Source organism: Scyliorhinus canicula, chromosome 21, assembly GCF_902713615.1.
Source record: "Scyliorhinus canicula chromosome 21, sScyCan1.1, whole genome shotgun sequence".
Lineage (NCBI taxonomy): Eukaryota > Metazoa > Chordata > Chondrichthyes > Carcharhiniformes > Scyliorhinidae > Scyliorhinus > Scyliorhinus canicula.
The window spans coordinates 57,811,239-57,830,369 of NC_052166.1; the positions used below are offsets into that span (position 1 = coordinate 57,811,239).

General features: G+C 45.8%; 1 protein-coding gene across 1 annotated transcript in view; it reads left to right on the plus strand.

Moving 5' to 3' along the window:
- sh2d3ca (SH2 domain containing 3Ca) overlaps positions 1-7,675 on the plus strand; it is a 48,319-nt gene extending 40,644 nt beyond the window's left edge. The window contains exons 8-10 of the mRNA XM_038781722.1: positions 1,405-1,516; positions 2,872-3,078; positions 4,432-7,675. Coding sequence (XP_038637650.1) covers positions 1,405-1,516; positions 2,872-3,078; positions 4,432-4,607 — 495 coding nt within the window. The 3' untranslated portion in view covers positions 4,608-7,675. The remainder of the gene's footprint in view (positions 1-1,404; positions 1,517-2,871; positions 3,079-4,431) is intronic.
- The last annotated feature ends 11,456 nt before the right edge of the window (positions 7,676-19,131 follow it).

Genomic DNA, 19,131 nt, shown 5'->3' on the forward strand with positions numbered 1-19,131 from the left:
TTCAACTGAACAAAAGCTTGGGGACAGCCAATCCTTGGATTATTCCCCATGGCAATGCCTTGGCCAATCAGAGTTGACCTGCCTGGTTTTAATTTAAGTAAAAGCTTGACAGTTAACTGTGCCCTAGGGCATTCTCCATGGCAACGTGGTTACCAATCAGAGTAGACTTGTCAACCAATCAGCACTCTCTTCCCATGCAGTATAATTTGCTGTTCAGTTTAAAGTTGGTTTCTTGTGTCTGTCCTGATGAGTGCAAGACAAAAAGCTTTGACAACGTCTCTTTTCTCAGCAATAATCTGAAATTGTTATCAACCCATTTGCTAGAGGAAACGGTTTCTCCCTTCTTGTTCTATTAAAACCCTTCATAATTTGAGAAATCTCTGTCGGGTCTCCCTGGTTTCCCATTGAGTAGAGAAGGTTAATCCCAACTTCTTCAGTCTCTCCACAAAACCAAGTGTCCTCTTAAACATCATCCTGCTAAACCTCCTCCATACCCATCCCAGGGCCTTTTCATCCTTTTGAAAGTATGGTGTCCAGAATTGTACACACCATTCCAGTTGAGGCCTAACCAGTGATTTGTAACGGTTTACCATGACTTCCTTGCTTTTGATTCGAGGCCCCTAGTTACGAAGCCAAGTCTCCATATGCTTTATTACCATCTTATCACTTTATTCTGCCACCTTCAAGGATTTGTGAATAAGCATCCGTAGATTCCCCTGTTCTTGCACCCCTTTCAAAATAGTACCATTCAGATTACAATGCTTATATCGAAGTGCATCACAACACACTTAATCCCATTAAATTGCATCCGTCACGTATCTGCCTATTTCACCAGTCTCTCTTTGAAGTCTTTTCCTATTGTGTGCATCATATTCACAAGTTATATATCGTTTGCAAACTTTTAAACTGTAATCACAACGTGCAAGTCCGAATAATTTATTTACAACAAGGAATGCAATAGTCCGAGCATCAATCCCTGGGTGACTGCACTGCATACTGGCCTCCAATTAAACAAACATCAGTACACCAGTACAATGTGCCTCCTATCCCTTAGCCAATTCCCTACTCAAGCTTCCACCCTCCCTTTAATAACACATGCTTCTATTTTATGAATAAGTCTTATGTGCTGCTTTGTCAAATGTCTTTTGGAACTTCTATGCAATATCCACAGTAACTACCTTCATCAATCCATTCAGTTACTTCATCAAAGAATCCAATCCGAGGAATAATAGAAGCAGCCCGTGTTTAATCACCCGCCTCCCTGACACAAGGAATCAGTATAAAGATTTATATTGCAGTTTGGTTACAGGTTGCCACCTGCTGGCACCATTCATTTTGATTTGATCCGTGTTACCCCCAGTTGCAGTTCCTATTTACCTTGGTTTTTTTCCTCCCATTTTGTAGATTTCAAGGCTCGAGCAGACATGGATGGCTCTTCGACAACGACACACGGAGGGAGCGATTCTCTACGAGAAGAAACTGAAGCCCTTCATGAAGAATATGAACGAAGGAAGAGGTAATTGACCCATTATCCACCCACCCTGCACAAATTCTTCTTTTTAGCTTTCCTCCCTTTCTGGGGGAAAGAGGGAGTAAGGGGGAGAAATATCTTGGGTTATAATAATATGCCCCCAAGTTTTATCAAATGCCTTTCTGTGACTTTAATCAGCTTCTATTAGTGGGCCTAAATGGTGTTTAATGCCTCACCTGATAATCCTGGACTGAGATTGGGCCCGTGCATGGACTGAAATGGATCCGATATCTATTGACGCTGAAATTCTAGCCAGGATTTTCCGGGCCCTTTAGAGTGGTGGGTAGGCTGACAAAATGGCACAGAAAGGCCCTGGGGCATTGGGGGGTGTTGCTAGATGTTTTCCTGCCTCCATGCAATTTTGTCAGCAGCAGGAAAGCTGGCATTCCCAGATGTTTCTCAAATAACTTCCTGCCTCCATTTGCCCCAAACAGCTTTTTCCCTCACACGCCATGTCTTCACCCCCCTATGAATTTTCTCCTGGTTAGTGCTTTCAGTCGTGTTCTGGAGATCAATCTTCAGTTCCTGGGGACTCCAGTGCACTCCTAGATCCGCACCTCCAATCAATCACCAGGTTCTGGCTGCCTGGCTCGAAACTCCACCTACCATTGAGGCTGCTGGGCCATTGAGATACCCTCTCTCTGTAGCTGCAGCCTTAGCAACGGCCACCGTTAGCAGTGGCGCTGGTGTGCTGCCAGTCCACTGATTGGGCCGGCAGCTCCTGAAGGACAGGTTACTGTCCTTTAATTGCTCATAACTGATTGAATGTACCGTAACAATAACAAGGGAGATGAAAGGTCAATAACAAGGGGGCAAGTGGTTTAGATGGGATTGGAGGCAAAATATTTTCACCCGGAAGGTGGTGGGAGTATGGGATTTTCTACCTGGGAGGGCAGTAGAGGCAGGAAACCTCACAACTTTTAAAAGTACGTGGGTGAACACTTGAAATTTCACAACATTCAAAGATATGGGCCAAGTGCCAGAAAGTGGGATTAGTATGGATTTAGCGTAGTTTTGTCAGTGCAGCCTCTTCTGTACTGTATGACTCTCTGCATATCATAGGAGGATACCTCCTCAAATGAGCCACATAGACAGTCAACTGTGGAAGTGGCTCAGAGTGAGAGAATGAGAGGATAGGATCAAATGCACAACAGGACACCATAGTTCATCTTCTACTGAGGAATGCAGATAGGATACATCTTTCGGTATTTAGGCAGGATATTCCCTCAGAGGTGGGTTAGAGATCCTGACGGTTGAGCAGCTGGTTTATGAAAACAATGGATATTCTCAATCTGTGCTTCATAATCTTCTCACTTTAAAACAAGCACTCTACCTTTCAGAGGTTTCTCCGCTGACCAACACGGCCTTTCCTCATGTGGTTCCCCTCATCACTCTACTTGAACGTAACGTGGTGAATGCTGACAACCTGGAGGCATGGGAGATCAGTGAAAGTGGTGTAGAGGTAGTTATGTCACATCTGGAGGCTGCAAGGATGATTGCACATCATGGAGGCCTGTACAGAACAAACGCTGAACTGAAACTACAAGGTAAATAGGGAGAACTCTTCTCATCTTCTACTTTTTACCTGATTAAATACTTATATATTTCATTCATTTCCCCACTTCCCAATTCTCTGCCTTTTCAGATGGCAAGGAATCATTTTGGGGTACACTTCATGGGTGCAGACCCTTCCCACCCTCCTCCATCTCCCTTCATTCCCCACTGTGCCAAACACATTTTCCATGAGGAAGGTTTGAAATTAATAGGCTTGATTACTACAATATTGCAGCCTAGACAATCCAGCAGGAGGCACTAACAGGAACGCGAGCTGAACTTCCCCACCTTAATCTAGAGATACTGAAGCCGTCCACTGTGAGCCTGGTTGAGGTCAGCTGATATGGTAGAGCAGGATTGAAACGGTGACCTCTCTTTTTCTCTGTGTACCACATTCGGCACCAGTTCAAAGACTTCATTGCAATGGCGTGTACACAGGACTTGCCATTGATCATCTCTTGTTCTAAAGGGAAAATGACAGGCAACTGCACCATGGTATAGGAGAATGTGGATAGTCTCTCCTGAGCATCTACCCTGGTGGTGTACTTGTGCAAGAGCAGATACACTGATACCGTGCCATAGATAAGGAAAGAAACTAGTTTGGGGACTGCTGCAAGGTGTAGTGAGGCTTAAAACGAAGAGAATCTGTGTGTTATTACAATTCTGTAAGTGCTATTAGTACATTGTCAGTACTCTGTGCTTTCTCCTCTGGGACATTGGGTTGGATTCGGTCCAGACAGATGGGTTGAATGCTGATGGTGAAGCTCATTGTTCTTGGGGACAAGTCGACAATACAGAGTGCATGTAATTCAGCACAAATTGCTGCAAAGATCAATCTCATTCAGGAAGGCTACATGGGTGGCTGATGCAGGAAGTATTACACAGGGGCAGTAGAATATGTTATGTCGAGGTTGGTGCACAGGGAATTTTTACATCACATCTTATAGCACCAAATGACACAGCACAGAAAGACCAAATTGGCATCGTACCAGTGGTGGTTATGTGATTATTCCCAATACCTTGCCTTTTCCCCAATAGCCCTGCAAATGTTTCTCCTTCCAAGTATTTCTATAATTCAATTTTGAAAGTCACTATTGAATGGGCTACCACCACTCTTTAAGCAGTGCATTCCAGATCTCAACTTGCTGGGCAAAAAGAACTGTTCATCATTTACAATCTAGGAATAGCTGAGTTGAGTGCTTAGAGCCTACAATAGGAACACAAGGTAGGAATATTGCACAGTAATCTCGAGGCTAAGATGTTTGTGGCATTCCTCACTTTGCTGAACAGAATTTTTTTTCAAAGAAAGCTTGAAGGTGTGATACTTTATTTGCTTCCCTCCTCAGGATTTCAGGAAAACGAACAAGTTCTTGAAATCTTCAGGACCGAGTTCCAGATGCGGTTGCTGTGGGGGAGCCGAGGAGCTGAAGGCAAACAAGTCGAGCGATATGAAAAATTTGACAAGGTCCTAAGTGCACTTTCAAACAAGCTGGAGCCTCCAGTTCGTCACAGTGAATTGTAGCTTGGAGGAAAGAAAAATCACAATGATACTTAAAAAATAGTACAAGTTTGGTTAAAGGGAACAATCACTGAACAGGAACTTCCTAGTTTTGTATTATTTTTGCTTCTATTGTTTAAAAAAACCTCAAGTGTTTGATTGACAGAGCACTATTGTTAATGCTACATGTGATTCATAAGTGCCTGTCTGCACAGAATCACAAAGAAACAGGAAGACATGGGAGTGGAGAGCGCGGATTCCAAATAGCTGTTAGCTTTTTCTTGGCCTACTGTAAATATTTCTGACTCTTTTAAGCTCAAGAAGTTTTGAAAGATGCCTCGTGCCAGTTGATAAAGTCATCATCCACTATGTACCAAGCTGTACAGATGAGAAAAATTCATCGCCTGATCCTTGATCTGTGTTGAGTGAGCTCACCTCAGCCAGGTAAGCAATGAGGGACGTCAAAAAGTATCAGCGATCCTTATTGAGGGCTTAGGCAACAAACATCAGCTGCAATTGTTATCCAGTGATCCTTCCTGGAAAATGCATCCGCAGATAAGATTGGACTCGACAATGGTCAGTTGTAAGAAATGAACTTGAAGGGCCATGGGATAGAGTAGGGGAATGGGACTGATTGTTAGAGCCACCCAATGAGTCAATGGGCTGCATAACCTCTGTCTGTGCCAATATGACTCTGCATAAACCTTCTATACTTGTACATGAATGACATTCATACAATTGTGGTCCGTTGGTCCCTCTGGAACTGCACTCCAGCAAACGCCTTGAGGAGGGAAAAACATTGAGGGTGAAATAAAGCTCCTGTCAGCAGCAATAATTAATTCTAATTAAAAGGCGACTAGAGCCAGGATGATTAGCACTTTCTTAAAAAAGACAAACCAAAAACAGGCCCAAATGGACAACAATCTGTATTGAACTATCACCTTTTATGTAGAAAAACGCTACATTTAAATGTCAAAGGAAACTCCCCAGGAAAATCGGAGATATCTCAACACTGAGTATCTCGAAAAATCAAAGAAATCGTAAAACAATTATAGATCAGTACTCCAATTGAGTGAGACAAAGGGGGAAATTAGTGAGTTTCCGTTTGGAGTGTTACCCTTTAAGTGGCAATGTCTAACTGTCAATGTAAAGTTATTGTACAGTAAAGTTTTATTTCCCCGCTCCAAGGTAACATTGGTGTAAAGCAGCATGCCCAGAGAGCCACCTCGTGTAAATACATATTTACTACTATAGGGGTGGGATGGATGATTCACCATTGATCAACGTGCCTTGTGGCTGGTTGACCGAGATGTACATCAATAACATGATAAGCAGATTCCAATGCAGCTACGGTGCATAGTGTGCGAGAGGGTTCTTCTTTGGTGACGGGGAATACTGGTAGGGAATATCATTAACCTTTCCTTCAATCTCTGCAACATTCCTGTACATCAAACTATCACTCGCTGAAGAACAGTGGGACTGCCAGCAGTAAATGGGATTAGAATACCTAGCGGTTGTTTTGACTGGTGCAGATGCGATAGGCCGAAGAACCTTTTCTGGGCTGCAGACCTCTTTGACTCTAAGTGTTTAGTTCACTCATATTTCTATAGTCAATTTTCTGTATTTAAAAACCGATGTAGAATTTGGTTTCAAAATATTAGGGGCGATTTTCCAACCCCATGCATTGTGAACGCAAATCCTAGTATGGTGGCAATGGTGTTCCGTGCCCGTCCACCCAACTCCTGGCCAATCCCCCGCTACTTCCCTGACAGAAGCCCCCGGCTAGCTGCACAACTCTCAGTAAACTATGGCAATGTTGGACACATTCCCCCTCTCTCTCCTTCGGCAGCCACGGCGCCTGTTTCACGATTTTTAAAAGCACAAGTGAACCTCGCCGTCGGGATTTCACCCCAGTGGGGATGGAGCATCGTGGATTCCCTGGAGAATACCGAACGGGCCTGCGAATGATATGGCAACAGTGTTTAGTGTAGGTGTGGAGTGGAGCACATCGACGCCACTGTTGAGGCGCTGGAGAATTGCAATTTGGCGTGAAAGTTCGGTATCAAATCTGATTCTCCACCCAATCGCATTTCCCAATTCCGTCATCGGCCAACGGAAAATCCAGCCCTTGATGTCCAGGTTTGGGGGGGGGGGGCCTTTAACCCCACTTTACAAATAGTGCCCCAATTTCAGAAACCCAGCAACTAACGCAGGTGAGTTTAGGCGCTGGCTGTGTAATCCTTGCCAGCACGTTGATAATGCACTCAGTAATGTTTGATCTGGCTAGAAAAGGCAGTTGTGAAACTAGCGGAGTTTTACACAACTTTTCTCACCTGATCTGTGCAATTATTGGAACATTCCACCCATTGTATTATAGGTCCACTTGAATACATTGACTCTGCACACAAGCAAATGAGCAAACATGCAGTATATCCTAAAGCAAAAACCGAAAAGCTGCGTGTCGACCCTAAGTACTCGTCTCCACTACAATAACTATTACTGTTTTTCCAGGGCTGGGCTTTTGGAGTGCACAATCCGATTTAGTTTCTGAGACAGCTGCTGTCGAAATTAAAACACTTTCCAATTCCCATACACCAAAATAACAATAGAAAGTTCTTCACCTGGGCACTTAGCAAGCAGAGTGTTACAATATAATGTGGCGAAAACACAACAATACAAAATTTAACTAAATGATAGTGCTAAATAACAGACCTTCAGCATCAATCCTGCAGTTCTCAGGGCACGAGTGTACCTTGTGTGCCGTCAAGTGTCCTAACAATGTGGTATTCTAGTCTTTTAGCTCATTCTGCATTGGAGACCACAAAATCCTTCAGTGTTCTCGTCTTCTGCTTTACAATTACGGCACAGTGTAAATACAGAGAGATGTATATATGAATTCTATGTCCTTGCATTAAAAAACAAAGCTCTGTTTGTTGTAGAGTATAATCCTGGATGTTGATGAATGTATTAATAGATTTGTGCAAGCTAAAATAAGTCATTGTGTGTGATTTCCTGGAATTCAATGGTGCAAATGAAATAATTTTTTTAATGTACATGTGAATTAAAAGTTGAAAAACGAAACATTACAAGCACTGATATACGAGTAAAATTTTATGGCTTACAGTTTAGATGTGTAAATAAGATATTCTTTAAAAAGTGATTAAAGCTCTTGCAATGTCCCAGTGGGTTAACTGCACCACCTAGTGTGCTCTGAACCATATTGGATATGGCCTGTGCTGCGTTAGTTAATCTCAAAGCACAGAATATTCTGGGAACAATACCCGTTTAACCTGATGAATTTAGTATGGTCAATTGAGGCAAAGTTCAAAGGGACCAGAGAGTTCCTGTGGAAGTTATACCCCAGCATGAAGCACAACCTTCAGGAAAGCAGACATTTTTAAAAAGGCTCACTATTATGGACCGATAGTGGAACAAGCACAGGTATCTTTGAACAATTACAATCATGTGGCAATTCAACAGAGTGTTCCTTTCCCTTTAAATAGGTCTGCTGTCACTTTTGATCAATGTTACAGACTTTACTAACCTTCCAACATAAACTCCGCCATGAAGCTGTGTGGAACTGCTTTTAATACATCTCACTTTCTTGGTGTTATCTGGCAGAGCGTCAAACATATTGCAGACTGGAAGCTCTGGCTATGAAATTCAAAGGCTATGTACAGCCAGAGTACACTAATCTTTAACCTGTTGACAATGTTTGAGGATTGGGGTAGCTTCACCTAACTGGGTATCTGCAGACAGTTTTAAATATATCTGTTTGTGTTAATCAAAGTGACGGATGCTAGTGCGAAGGAACAGAGCTTTCACCCGAGGAGTCGAGCATCAGCATCGGGTGCTCGCAGGTCCTGTGGAGCACAGGTCAGCTTCACAGTGAAACTTCCCTTATGTTCCTCCAATAACTTCCAGTCATTCACCAGCCCTCCCTCACCTTCCAAACCAATGTGACATTTCCATTTTCCACACTACCATTTCTGTGGCCACTCCCTGAGATGGGCAATTTTGGTCGCAATTGGAGCAGCTTTGAGCAGAATGGTGGAAACAGAGGAATTTAATACTGCAATTTAAGTATTTGATTAAAAAAGTTAAAATACATATTTTTAAAATTTAGAGTACCCAATTCATTTTTTCCAATTAACGGGCAATTTAGCGTGGCCAATCCACCTAGCCTGCACATTTTTGGGTTGTGGGTGCGAAACCCACGGAAACACGGGGAGAATGTGCAAACTCCACATGGACAGTGACCCAGAGCTGGGATTGAACCTGGGACCTCGGCGCCGCGAGGCTGCAGTGCTAACCCACGGCGCCATCGTGCTGCCCGTAAAAAGGTTAAAATAAAATTAATCTGTGATTGAGCCTTCAGGTCGAGCATTTGATGCAAGTCACACATTTTATATTCAGCCATCCTGTAATTTCCAGAATAGATTGTTAACTAGCCAATGGCCGGATTTTCTTTTCCCGATGGCAATTCACACTCGCCCGCAGGATTCCCGGTGGGGTGGGGTGGCTTCAATGGGAAATCCCATTAACAAACGGCGGGAAGAGAGAAACACACGGCTGGGGGACCGGAGAATCCAGCCCAATGTAAGAATTACATTGTATTGTCCAAAATACACAGCAGCCTAATTTCAAGACCTGACTCACAGCATTCTGATGAGTGGGAGAGCTGGAATGTGCCACATATGGTTTCAATGTGCTTCTAAACCAAAAACACAAACATAAAAATACTTCAATACTGGCATCATTGCTAAGTCAAATAAACAGTCAACTCCTCCGAGAGCTGGTGAGAATGTGCTGAAGCAGGATCCGGTGTCACATATTCAGATGTCGTCCAAATTTCGAAACCTATAAATACAAACACTGATTATGATCCTCTTCCCCATCATTTTCATGAAGTTGGTGACTAATGCTGAGATTATGGCTGCATGAGAACTGGCCACCTTTAGGGACCTCACCAAACTACCTTGTTTGAAGTGTGAACTGATGATAGGCCGGTCAAAAGGAGACAGAGGGGCATCTTGACTGAGCTCAAGCTTCATACTGCCCTCAGCTAACACATGCACCTTTTCCAATAGAGATAACTGGATACTGTGAATGAGTGGAATTCGTTGTTGATTTTCCCTGCCCATCGCTACCCCATCCCAGCTGAGAGGTGCAGAGACCAATATAACACTCATGTTTTGGAGTTTTTGCTCTGTCCCAGAATCACCCGTCAGTCATCTTAACTTACCCAAATCTAAGTGAATGATAGAAAGAGCCACAACAGTAAGGTATTTCTCTGTACATTGGGTTACTGAAATACATCAAGTACCACAAGCTGATTATTCTTTCTGCCTATACTCTGACCAAACTAAGGCTCTGAACCACAAGCGGTTCCAGTCACTTAAGAGTGATGAGCGAACAGTGAAGTGTATAAAAGTGAAGCATTAATCTCTCTACTCAGCTGGGTATATAAAGTAATAATCACACCACTCACATTCTCTCCAAATATTGACATTAAAACATAATTTCACTTTTTGTGTTGGAGAACATATCACAACTTCAAAACTTCATTCCACAGGGCAGGACAAAGTTAGTAACACTTCCCTGGCTGGTGGCTGGAACCTTGACAATGACTCTCCCAGCAAAAACCTCCCATAAAATACAATTTCAATAGCTTGAGGTTATACAGATACAGTAGAAATTAAATAAACATATCTTCATAATTACATTAGAACAAGAACCATCCACAGAATTTCTCTTAAGATTTAAATGGTTGCCCGACCTTTTTTTTTTAACAAATTCAGAGTACCCAATTCTTTTTTTCCAATTAAGGGGCAATTTAGCGTGGCCAATCCACCTACCCTGCACATCTTTTTGGGTTGTGGGGGCGAGGCCCACGCAGACACGGGGAGAATGTGCAAATACCGCATGGACAGTGACCCGGGGCCGGGATCGAACCCGAGTCCTCAGCACAGTGAGACAGCCAGTTGCCCAACCTTGATTGTTGATGATTGAATGTTATGGCTCCAGCCACGTACACCTTCAATAAACCATTCGGGTATCCTTAGAATTACACAGATGGGAAGCTATCACTAGCTTCCCAAACCAATGGCTTTTCTGGTCTCCAAGCCAATGGCTTTTCTGTGGTGCTGACCAGCTGTTTATCTGGCTGGAGAATCAAGAACTTGGGTTCAAAGAATTAGATTTAATGTTCTCCTGCCAAAGGGTTTGAAGGCTGGGGGTGGGGGAGGCATGTTAAATCCAGCAGACAGTCTGCCCAAGGGGCTGGTTTAGCTCACTGGGCTTAATTTCAAGCAGACCAAGCAGGCCAGCAGCACGGTTCAATTCCCGTACCAGCCTCCCCGGACAGGCGGCGGAATGTGGCGACTAGGGGCTTTTCACAGTAACTTCATTGAAGTCTACTCGTGACAAAAAGCGATTTTCATTTTCATTTCATTTTCAAGTGTCCACCCCGGGGTGGCATAGTGGTTAGCACTGCTGCCTCACAGCGCCAAGGACCCGGGTTCAATTCCGGCTTGGGCCACTGTCTGTGTGGAGCTTGTACGTTCTCCCCGTGTCTGCATGGGTGGATTGGCCATGAATTGTCCCTTAGTGTCCAGGAATGTGCAGGTTAGGGTACGGGAATATGGGGGAAGTGGGTATGAATAGAGTGCTCATTTGAAGGATCGGTGCAGATTCGATGGGCCGAATGGCCTCCTTCTGCAATGTAGGGATTCTATGATTCAAATCCAAAGATTTCTCTGCATGGGCTAGCTATTGGCATGGGGTAGCACACACACCCCCACCCCCCCTACCCCAGTTGCTCTTCCTCCACAGCCTCTCCTCTCAAACCTAGACCCTGAGCCTCCCTCGCTGAACCTCCAAATACTGACAAAGTTCCAATCAGAGCAGCTCTCCTCCTTATTGCCCAAGTGCAGTATTGGCTGTGACCATCATTCCTGCTGGCAATACTGGCACATCAACAGCTGCCAGACTCTGATTGGCTAGTCTATTATTAACGTTGTGGATCTTAGGCGTGGTAATGGGTTTGTCTTATGAAGAGAGATTGAGCAGTTTAGGACTATACTCTCAAGAGTTTAGAACAATAAGGAGAGATCAAATTGAGGTACATAAGATGATAAAAGGTATGGATAAAGTAGACGTGAAACGGATGATTCCTCTTGTGGGGCATTCTAGAACGAAAGGTCATAGACTCAAGCTAAGCTGCTGCAGATTTAAAACATGATGAGGAGAAACTATGGGCAGGGTTCTCCATTGCCCAACACCGATAACGTAATCACCGATCGGGTGGAGAATCCCTGTTTACGACCAAATTGGGGGCGTGCCGGTTTTCGGATGCTCCTCCCCCTCCAAAACGGAGTCATCGAGGCGTATACCGCACGCTGATGGGACTGTCTCAGGATGTTAACTGAAGGCCCTTCCCCGATGGGCTGAGTTCCCGATGGCGCGGGACATGTGTGTTCTCAGTTTTCATGAAGCCTGTGTGGCGGCTGTGGACTGTGTCCAGGCCGCCACAGTTGGGGGGGGGCGTGCTGCTGGCCGGGTGGCTCTTCGCCGAGGGGTGGGGTGGCTTGGGGGCGTCCAGGGAGTCACTATATGGCAGGTTGGGTCAACTCGCGCCCGGCGCTATTTTGTATGGCGCGACCGCTGCAGGTTGTTGCCATGCGCATGCACGGCCACTGACCCAGCAATTCTCCAGGCATTTATATCGGCAAGGCCTTGCGTTTCACATGGTAAGGCCGAGAGCCCCTCACTGGTCGGAGCATCAGTGCGGGGTGGCACCAACATTTTTGTTGTAAAACCAGACACTTCCTCCGGACATAGCCTCAAAATCGGAGAATCCAGCCCTATTTCTCCCAAAGGATCATAAATCTCTTAATTCGCTACCCTGGAGTGCGGTGGATACTGGGACAGTGAGTAAATTTAAGGAGGAGCTGAACAGATTTTTAATCAGTAATGGGTTGAAGGGTTACGGAAAACGGGCAGGACAGTGGAGAGGCCATGATGAGATCAGCCATGATCGTATTGAATGGTGGTACAAGCTCGAGAGTCCAAATTGTCAAAATCCTGCTGCTGGTTCTTATGTTCTAAGAAATAACTATTTTCTCTAATTCCACCTTCCAGCTCTTGGTCTGGAGCCTGCAGAACCTTGAGGTGCTGTAGGTAGCACCACAAGGACAAATCTGGGTTCTTGATTAATAAGGGGATCAGGGATTATGGGGAGAAGGCAGAAGAATGGGGGTGAGGAACATATGAGTCATGATCAAATGACGGAGCAGACTTGATGAGCCAAATTGCCTAATTCTGTTCCTATATCTGATGGTATTGTGGGGCTGGACTTACAGGTACTGCTGGAGGCAAGGCTGTTGGTAAACTCTACATTTTATTGAATATGATACCTACAATGATGATACATACTCAAAATGAAGCTCGACGTAGAACTCACTCGCTCTCCATGCTCTGGTGTCATGTGATCTGACATGATGTAGACTATTTATTTACATATTTAACATTAACCCTTTGTACTATAGCTAGCGGCTGTCTGACTTGAGATTTTCTGTCCCTGTGGGGTGGAAATCCCCCAAACTAATGGCCAATTGAATGTTAAATGACGACAGAGTAGCTGTTCTTCCCCTGCACAGGCTTCTTCCTGCCTTTTTAGCAAGAGGGCAGGGACCATGGTGCCTAAAATCTCACGACAATTGGCTGTCCATTTAGGACTGAGAGGAGAGATTCCTTCTCTGAAAGAGTTTGTTAATGTTTGGAATTCTCTACCCCAGAGTGTGTGGATGTTCTGTCACTGAGTACATTGAAGACCGAGAGTGACCAATTCATGGACACTAAGGGAATAAAGGGATATGGAGATAGGGCCAAAAGTGGAGTTGATGCAGAAGATTCAGCCATGATCTTATTTAATTGGGTCATTGGGCACTCATTAAGGTTTTTTTCAGACTAAATATTTTGGGTAACCATTGGAAAATAACATTAACAGAAGTTTAAAAGTAAATGCAATTATTGATGCCAAACACTCAGTAATGAATATCAGGAGAAACTCCAACTTCCAAGATAAATGTGAACAAATCCTTATAGTAAGTTCAACTAAAGGAGTTGAAAAAAATTAAGTGAACTTTAAAATAACTCAAATGTGGTCCATTCTAATGGACAATGCACTTATGAATAATGATTTGATTTTCCAAGATTTGTCATTTTCCATTTCAACTTTTGGCCATGCTGGGTCCCCACAGAAGCTGACTGCACTCCCCACCCCCAAACTCCCGTCCACACCTGCACCAGGCTGCCCCTCGTACAAGTGTGACCCGATTCTTCATGTATGCCCTGAGGTTGTGAATGAACAAGCAAGCTGGGCTGGCTGGCTGGTTGGGTGCGGGGTTTGAGGCAGTGATAGAGGTGGTTGAGTGTCATAGTTTGATCAGACAAGCACATTTTCCAGCATTCACACAATGCTAATCAGGGGCGGAATTCTCCGACCCCCCGCAGGGTCGGGGAATCGCCCGGGGCCGGGGTAAATCCCGTCCCTGCCGTGGCCGATATTCTCCGACAACTGGGAATCGGCGGGAGCGGGAATCACGCGCAATTCTACGGCCCGCCGCTGACAGGCCAATCCCGCCGACGTGGTTTAAACCACCTCTGTGCCGGCGGGATTGGCGGCACAAGCGGGCCCCTGGGGTCCTGGGGGGGCGCGGGGCAATCGGAACCCGGGGGGTGCCCCCACGGTGGCCTGGCCCGCGATCGGGGCCCACCGATCGGCGGGCGGGCCAATGCCGTGGGGGACTCTTTTTCTTCCGCCGCCGCCACGGCCTCCACCAAGGCGGAGGCGGAAGAGACCCCCGCCACCGTGCATGCGCCGGTGGTGATGTCAGCAGCCGCTGACGCACCGGCGCATGCGCGGACCGGCGAAGGCCTTTCGGCCAGCCCCGGCGCCGGGCGACGTAGCGCTAAAGGTCGTTGGCGCCAGTTTTGGCGCCATCGGCGGAGCGGGAGCCACTCTGGCGCGGGCCTAGCCCCTAATGGTGCGGAGAATTCAGCTACGCCGGGATCCCCCCGCCCGGTAGGGGAGAATTTTGCCCCAGGAGTGGGAACCTGGCTGGTTCCTTCCTCTTAACAGCATTAAGGCTGATTGCAGGACACATCAGCACAGACCTACATATGAACTTAGAATCTTCCTGATGTGATTGTATCATGAGGTGGATTCACCAGGTTGTAGAGCACATGTGGGGAGTTTTGGAAATTCCACACTAAATCTGTGCACATTGTTATGAAATGAAATTCACTTATTGTCACGAGTAGGCTTCAAATGAAGTTACTGTGAAAAGCCCCTAGTCGCCACATTCCGGCGCCTGTTCGGGGAGGCTGTTATGGGAATCGAACCGTGCTGCTGGCTTGCCTTGGTCTGCTTTCAAAGCCAGCGATTTAGCCCAGTGAGCTAAACAGCCCCTATATGTATAATACATAATCATTTTAATTAACAAAATAGTTTTGTTCTGAGTTAGACTTTGCACAGCTGAATTACAGATGTTCATTGGCATCTGGAACGACAGACTTGTACTGAATGCAATTTGAGCCCATATATTTCCTTGATATTATGTGATTCAATAGAAGAGTTTCTACAAAGAACAAAGAAAAGTACAGCACAGGAACAGGCCCTTCGGCCCTCCAAGCCCGTGCAGACCATGCTGCCCGTCTAAACTAAAATCTTCTACGCTTCATGGGTCCGTATCCCTCTATTCCCATCCTTTTCATGTTTTTGTCAAGATGCCCCTTAAATGTCACTATCGTCTTTGCTTCCACCACCTCCTCCGGCAGCGAGTTCCAGACACCCACTACCCTCTGTGTAAAAAACTTGCCTCGTACATCTCCCCTAAACCTTGCCCCTCGCACCTTAAACCTATGCCTCCTAGTAATTGACCCCTCTACCCTGGAGAAAAGCCTCTCACTATCCACTCTGTCTATGCCCCTCATAATTTTGTAGACCTCTATCGGGTTGCCCCTCAACCCTCTGTCGTTCCAGTGAGAACAAACCGAGTTTATTCAACCGCTCCTCATAGCTAATGCCCTCCATACCAGGCAACATCCTGGTAAATCTCTTCTGCACCTCTCTAAAGCCTCCACATCCTTCTGGTAGTGTGGTGACCAGAATTGAACACTATACTCCAAGTGAGGCCTAACTAACGTTCTATACAGCTGCAACATGACTTGCCAATTCTTATACTCAATGCCCAGGCCAATTAAGGCAAGCATGCCGTATGCCTTCTTGACTACCTTCTCCACCTGTGTTTCCCCTTTCAGTGACCTGTGGACCTGTACACCTAGATCTCTCTGGCTTTCAATACTTTTGAGTGTTCTACCATTCACCGTATATTCACTACCTGCGTTAGACCTTCCAAAACGCATTACCTCACATTTGTCTGGATTAAACTCCATCTGCCATCTCTCCGCCAAGTCTCCAAATTATCTAAATTCTGCTGTATCCTCTGACAGTCCTCACCGCTATCCGCAATTCCACCAACCTTTGTGTCGTCTGCAAACTTACTAATCAAACCAGTTACATTTTCCTTCAAATAATTTATATATACTACACACAGCAAAGGTCCCAGCACTGATCCCTGCGGAACACCACTAGTCACAGCCCTCCAATTACAAAAGCACCCTTCCATTGTTACTCTCTGCCTTCTATGACAAGTTCTGTATCCACCTTGCCAGCTCACCCCTGATAGCGTGTGACTTCACCTTTTGTACCAGTCTACCATGAGGGACCTTGTCAAAGGCCTTACTGAAGTCCATATAGACAACATCCACTGCCCTACCTGCATCAATCATCTTTGTGACCTCTTCGAAAAATACGATCAAGTTAGTGAGGCACGATCTCCCCTTCACAAAACCATGCTGCCTCTCACTAATATGTCCATTTTCTTCCAAATGGGAGTAGATCCTGTCTCGAAGAATTCTCTCCAGTAATTTCCCTACCACTGACGTAAGGCTCACCGGCCTGTAGTTCCCTGGATTATCCTTGCTACCCTTCTTAAACAAAGGAACAACATTGGCTATTCTCCAGTACTCCTGGACATCCCTGAAGACAGTGAGGATCCAAAGATTTCTGTCAAGGCCTCAGCAATTACCTCTCTAGCCTCCTTCAGTATTCTGGGATAGATGCTATCCGGCCCTGGGGACTTATCTACCGTAATATTTTTCAAGACGCCCAACACCTCGCCTTTTTGGATCTCAATGTGACCCAGGCTATCTACACACCCTTCTCCAGACTCAACATCCACCAATTCCTTCTCTTTGGTGAATACTGATGCAAAATATTCATTTAGTACCTCGCCCATTTCCTCTGGCTCCACACATAGATTCCCTTGCCTATCCTTCTGTGGGCCAACCCTTTCCCTGGCTACCCTCTTGCATTTTATGTATGTGTAAAAAGCCTTGGGATTTTCCTTAACCCTATTTGCCAATGACTTTTCGTGACCTCTTCTAGCCCTCCTGACTCCTTGCTTAAGTTCCTTCCTACTTTCCTTATATTCCACATAGGCTTCGTCTGTTCTAGCCCTGACAAATGCCTCCTTTTTCTTTTTGACGAGGCCTTCAATATCTCTCGTTATCCAAGGTTCCCGAAATTTGTCGTATTTATTCTTCTTCCGCACAGGAACATGCCGGTCCTGAATTCATTTCAACTGACATTTGAAAGCCTCCCACAAGTCAGATGTTGATTTACCCTCAAACATCCGCCCTCAATCTAGGTTCTTCAGTTCCCGCCTAATATTGTTATAATTAGCCTTCCCCCAATTTAGCACATTCACCCTAGGACCACTCTTATCCTTGTCCACCATCACTTGAAAACTTACTGAATTATGGTCACTGTTCCCGAAATGCTCCCCTACTGAAACTTCTACCACCTGGCCGGGTTCATTCCCCAATACCAGGTCCAGTACAGCCCCTTCCCTAGTTGGACTGTCTACATATTGTTTTAAGAAGCCCTCCTGGATGCTCCTTACAAACTCTGCCCGTCCAAGCCCCGAGCACTAAGTGAGTCCCAGTCAATATTGGGGAAGTTGAAGTCTCCCATCACAACAACCCTGTTGTTTTTACTCATTTCCAAAATCTGTCTACCTAACTGCTCCTCTATCTCCTGCTGGCTGTTGGGAGGCCTGTAGTAAACCCCCAACATTGTGACTGCACCCTTCTTGATCCTGATCTCTACCCATATAGCCTCGCTGCCCTCTGAGGTGTCCTCCTGTAGTACAGCTATGATATTCTCCCTAATCAGTAGCGCAACTCCGCCACCCCTTTTACATCCCCCTCTATCCCGCCTGAAACATCTAAATCCTGGAACGTTTAGCTGCCTATCCTGTCCTTCCCTCAACCAGGTCTCTGTAATGGCAACAACATCATAGTTCCAAGTATTAATCTAAGCTCTAAATTCATCTGCCGTACCCGTAATACCTCTTGCATTAAAGCATATGCACTTCACGCCACCAGACCCATTGTTTTCAGCAACATCTCCCTGTCTGTACTTCCTCAGAGCCATACTGGCCATATTCCCTAGTTCTCCCTCAATGCTTTCACCTTCTGACCTATTGCTCCGGTACCCACCCCCCTGCCATACTAGTTTAAACCCTCCTGTGTGACACTAGCAAACCTCACGGCCAGGATATTTATGCCTCTCCAGTTTAGATGCAACCCGTCCTTCTTATACAGGTTACACCTGCCCCGGAAGAGTTCCCAGTGGCCCAGATAATGGAAACCCTCCCTCCTACACCAGCTGTTTAGCCACGTGTTTAGCTGCTCTATCTTCCTATTTCTAGCGTCACTGGCACGTGGCACAGGGAGTAATCCCGAGATTACAACCCTATAGGTCCTGTCTTTTAACTTTCTGCCTAGCATCCGAACTCCTGCTGCAGGACCTCATGCCCCTTCCTGCCTATGTCGTTAGTACCAATATGTATAACGACCTCTGCCTTTTTGCCCTCCCCCTTCAGGGTTCCCGCTACCCGTTCGGAGACATCCTGGACCCTGGCATGAGGGAGGCAACATACTATACCATCTCTTTCGCGTCTACAGAAGCACCTATCTGTGCCCCTGATTACAGAGTCCCCTATGACTATTGCTCTTCTGCGCTTTGACCCTCCCTGTTGAACATCAGAGTCAGCCGTGGTGCCACTGCTCTGGCTGCTGCTGTTTTCCCCTGATAGGCTATACCCCCTGACAGTATCCTGTTCGAGAGGGGGAGAAGGGATTCCTGCACTGTCTGCCTGCCCCTTCTGGTGGTCACCTATTTCTCTGCCTGAATCTTGGGTGTGACCACATTTATATAACAGCTATCTATGATGCTTTCCACCGCCTGCATGCTCTTAAGTGCATCCAACTGCTGCTCCAACCGAACCATGCGGTCTGTGAGGAGCCCCAGTTGGGTGCACTTTTTACAGATGAAGCCATCCAGAATGCTGGAAGCCTCCCGGACCTGCCACATCTCACAGTCAGAGCACTGCATCCCTCTAATTGACATTGCGTC